This window comes from Diospyros lotus, chromosome 2 (assembly GCF_014633365.1).
Source record: "Diospyros lotus cultivar Yz01 chromosome 2, ASM1463336v1, whole genome shotgun sequence".
Lineage (NCBI taxonomy): Eukaryota > Viridiplantae > Streptophyta > Magnoliopsida > Ericales > Ebenaceae > Diospyros > Diospyros lotus.
Window position 1 is genome coordinate 12705426 of NC_068339.1, and position 4706 is coordinate 12710131.

At 41.7% G+C, this 4706-nt stretch overlaps 1 protein-coding gene across 1 annotated transcript; it reads right to left on the bottom strand.

Annotated features, from left to right (window-relative positions):
* Positions 1–940: 940 nt before the first annotated feature.
* Positions 941–4450, bottom strand: LOC127794642 (uncharacterized). Its single transcript, XM_052325893.1, has 4 exons — positions 3795–4450; positions 3468–3711; positions 2972–3410; positions 941–1479 (listed from the first exon to the last, which is right to left on the bottom strand). Exons 1-4 carry the CDS (start codon positions 4448–4450, stop codon positions 941–943), a joined length of 1878 nt encoding a protein of 625 aa, XP_052181853.1.
* Positions 4451–4706: the final 256 nt, after the last annotated feature.

The window sequence follows — 4706 nt, forward strand, 5'->3', positions numbered from 1 at the left end:
CAGATATAGGATAAATGATACCAGCCGAGAGTAACTTACTTACCTCTTTCTTGACCACATCTAGGATGGTGGGATTGAGTTTCCTCTGTGGCTGCCTCACTGGTCGGGCTCCTTCCTCTAAATGAATCCTGTGCATGCACAAAGAAGGACTAATACCTGGTATGTCCGTCAAGGTCCAGCCTATTGCTCGTTTATTCCTCCTGAGTAGGTCCAGCAATCTCTTCTCTTGGTCAGGGTGGAGGTTGTTGGCTATGAGCACTGGCAACTTCTCTCCCTCCTCCAAGTAAGCATACTTGAGGTTGTCAAGTAAGGGTTTGCACTCCAAGGCAGGTGGTTGTTGGATTGAAGGTAGCAACCTGTTTGTGTCTAAGTCAAGAGAACCATCTGCCTGTATGAAATTCTCAGCAAGGGAAACATTCGCCATGGAAGGCTTATGAGAGTTGTGTAAGGCATGCTGAAAACTCATGTCAGATTCAGAAAGATTTAAAAACTCATCTATCTCAGAACAAGCGGCACACTTATTGAATCCATCATGATAATCAGGGCAATGGACACTATCAGGAAAGTCATGGATGGTGGGGAACTCAGAAACAAAGTCAGGAATATCAACACATGCAACATCAACCATCAAGTCAATAAAATTAACATGCCAGGAGCAATGATCTTCTGAAGGATACTTCATGGAATCGAGAATGTTGAAATGGATAGTATTACCAGCAAATTCCATAGACAAGGTACCCTCATGCACATTAATTATTGTCCTAGCAGTTTTCAAGAAAGGTCTGCCTAGTATCAATGGTGCATGTCCAAGTTTGTTATCATCTTCTATATTTAAAACATAAAAGTCAACTGGGAAGATAAGATCCTTAACCTTAACCAGCACGTCCTCCAAGACTCCCGTGGGATAGATCGTGCTCCTGTTAGCTAGCTGGACTACCACTCATGTGGATTTCAATGGGCCGACCTGCAAGGATGCATAAACAGACTTAGGCATTACATTAATGGAAGCACCTAAATCTAGCAAAGCATTTGTGAATTGTAGCTCTCCTATAGTGCAAGGAATGGTAAACGTCCCTGGATCTTTGCATTTCAAAGGCATGGCGGGTTGGATTAGGGCTGAGACATTCCTTCCAAGGTTGACCTGCTCATTTCCTTTCAGCTTCCTCTTGTGGGTGCACAAGTCTTTGAGAAACTTGGCATACTTGGGAATCTGTCTGATGGCCTCCAAGAGTGGTATATTAACTTCGACCTTCTGGAAAGTCTCCATGATCTCCTTATCTAACTCGGCTTCTGCCTTCTTCTTGTTTTGAGTGGCTCTATGGGGAAAAGGCAATGGATTATTGTAGGGGTGTTCTCCCTTGTCCTGATCATTGTTGATGTGCTGCTTGGCCCTTTGAATTGAGAGGGGCTGCGACTCTTCTTTTCTACCAGTTTCTTCTTGTGCCTTCTCTGGAGCATTCACTGTTGGAAATGTATGCCCTAAAGACACGTTTTGTTTAATTTATGGTAATGATGTTTCTTTTAGTCAGTTTATGGCACATATATTATTTGCATTTAATTGTTGGAAAAGTGTCCATGCTATTAAGTAAGTGATTCATGTGATGGGTCGTTCTTCACAGTTAGGCACGAATCATGGGTACTTAATAAGCAAGAAAATATTACTCTTGATCTTCTGATAGAACTGGGCATTCTATCATGATAAGATCATTGTGCAATAGATCCTAATGGAGGATGGCTTGCCTTAGCCAGTAAACAGTCCGTTTACTCTAATTGTATAAGCGCATTTGGAATGTGTAGAGTGGACCTGTGATAGAAGCTAATGACAAAGTACTAATTATCATGGAGCTAGTCTATCACTGCTACTACGTGGACGAGTACTCTAATACTTGAGTATTAGTTGGTGGTCTAGTGAACCTAGAGCTATATTCTTAGATTCACTGTAGGTGAGGTCTATCAAAGATCAATAACCTTTTGAGTTGGGAGTATGGTTTCTAATTAGCTAAGACAGACTAATACAAGATAGTTTCTGTGATTCACCCCCTTGTGATTGTCCAAGAATAATCAAATAATCCAGGGCCCTGGGAACGTGACTTAAGAGTGTGTGCTTCTGGGTAGCTCCCAGTGATAAGCAAGTACATTCGAGTAGTCACGGATTATTGGACTAGTGATCTAAGGATGGTAGAAATCATTTAGAGAGGTGTTAGTACATTATTCCTTTCTAAATGATAGGTGTTACGCAGAGGGGTATTTTCGTCATTACACTAGTAGGTCAAAGACATTGCATATGCAAAATTATTCGTGGGGTCAGTGTTATCATATGGTGATAGTTGGAACACTTAGAATGACAAAATATAGCTACTAGGTAGCAGGGATATTTTGGTTATTTTAGTAGCCGTGAATAATTTGTCTTTTGGTCCCCGGGGTAGCTCGATATAACTCATGTATTATTTAATACATTTGGCTTGTTGGGTGAATTACATTGAGAGAGAATTATTTTATTCAGAATGGTCCATAATTAATTGGGTTAGAATAAAATAATAGTTCATTAGTTTTTTAATTAATTAATTGGGCTAACCCAATTAGAAAATTAATTAAATGAACTTGGCCCACTAGGGTTTTAACCCTAGGGTTCTCCCTATATATATTCTCTCATTGGTTGTTTTTCATCTAAGGGTTTTTTCTTTTACTCTTCTTCACCAAAAGAGAGGCCACGAGTTTGAGTCATACCTTTGGAAGATCAAGAGAACGTTCAAGTTCTGATGCGAATGAGCCGAAGGATTGCAGGACAGCCGTCATCTCCACCACGAGAAGAAGCTCCCGCCCATCCTCCTCCTATCGCTTCATTCCGTCCGGTAATCTGAAGGAAAAGTAAGTTTCCTAGATTCTAATCAATACGAGGAAAGTTTTTATTTAAAAACGCTTCCGTTGCATGCTATGTATCCTCGTGATGATCCTTCATTCACTTCTTTACCACTACACAGCATGATCGCACTCACATTTCCCTTTTGATTGGATATTGGCTGTGAAGGTAGCTGACCCGAACCTTGACTCCTTAGCTCATTTATGTTAGTTGCTAACTGCCCAATCTGTGTCTCCAAATTTTGTATGGTGGTGTCAGTCCGTTGTTGGAATTTGAGAGTGTTGGCAGCCAATTGCTGCACTATGTCATTCAAGCTCGGTTCTGTCTTGGGTAATGTCTGTGCTTGTTGCTTCATTGGTGTGGCATTACTTTGACCTAGTGCATTGAACCTCTGTTGGAATGGTTGAGTTGAGGCACCCCCATATCTGAAGTTGGGATGGTCTCTCCAGCCCGGATTGTAGGTGGGAGCATAGGGATCATACCTACTCTGTTGTGGCTGGTGCTGAAACGGTCTTCCAGGGAGGATTCCATTGCATGATTCTGTGTTATCCTGCAATTGTGGGCACTGATCAGTTACATGTGAAGATAATGAACAAATGCCACATACCTGCTGGGGCTGGTTTCGATCAAGGGCTAACTGGCGAACCATTGAAATGAGTTCCTCCAGCCTATTTTCTATTCTCCTTTGGTCCATAGGTGCAGCAAAACCAACCTCATTGACAGTCTTCATGGGAGTGTTCAACCTGGTACCAAATTGTTGTGCCTTTTGAGCCATCTTTGAAATTAAGTCCCGGGCTGCAGCTGGTGTCTTTTCCACTAAGGCTCCTCCAGATGCAGCATCCACTAAATACCTGTCCATGGGGAGCAAACCTTCATAAAAATATTGAATGAGGAGCTGGTCACTTATCTGATGATGAGGGCAACTAGCACACACAGCTTCTTGAATCTCTCCCAATACTCATGCAAGCTTTCTCCATCTATCTGTCGAATGCCACAAATGTCCTTCCGAATGGCTGCTGTCCTGGAAGCAGGGAAGAACTTCTCCAGAAATATTCTCCTCAGGCCATCCCAATTGGTAATGGCAGCAGGTGGCAAGTAATACAACCAGTCTTTGGCAGCTCCATCAAGAGAGAAAGGGAATGCCCTTAGTTTTATTTGTTCTTCATCAACCCCTTGCGGCCTCATGGTGGAGCATACAACATGAAACTCCTTCAAATGCTTGTGTGGATCTTCACCTGCAAGACCATGAAACTTAGGAAGCAAATATATCAATCCAGATTTCAGTTCAAAGTTTGCCTCCAATTGGGGATACTGAATACACAATGGTTGATAATGCACATCAGGGGCAGCCAATTCTCTAATAGTTCTGTTAGTATTATTCCCATTATTCCTATTCTCATTGCCATTGTTTTCATAGGCGGTCATATTGATCAGTTTAGGTTGAAACTCAAACACAGTATCAAAAACAATGGGAAAGACACTATTAGTCACTGCCCTATCTTGAGATCTAAGTTCTCTTACTTGTCGCCTAAGGGTTCTATCAATTTCTGGATCTAAATCAATTAGGTCACCCTTATATGATCTGGTCATGCATTAAATATCAACAAGAACAAAAACAAAACAAAACACACAAGGAAAAATCACATAAACACACTAAGAAAACACAAAATGGCCCAAAAAGTGGTCTAAACGTTGGATTTTGGTCAAAATACGCCCTACTCACTGCATAACAGTGACTATTTCTCCCCACACCCCCATTCCTTTGGACACCAAAAATCAGGGCATTCCGAGATAGTCGTCGGCGGTGAACAGTGCTGTTTATGGCAAAAAACAGAAAACAAGCAAA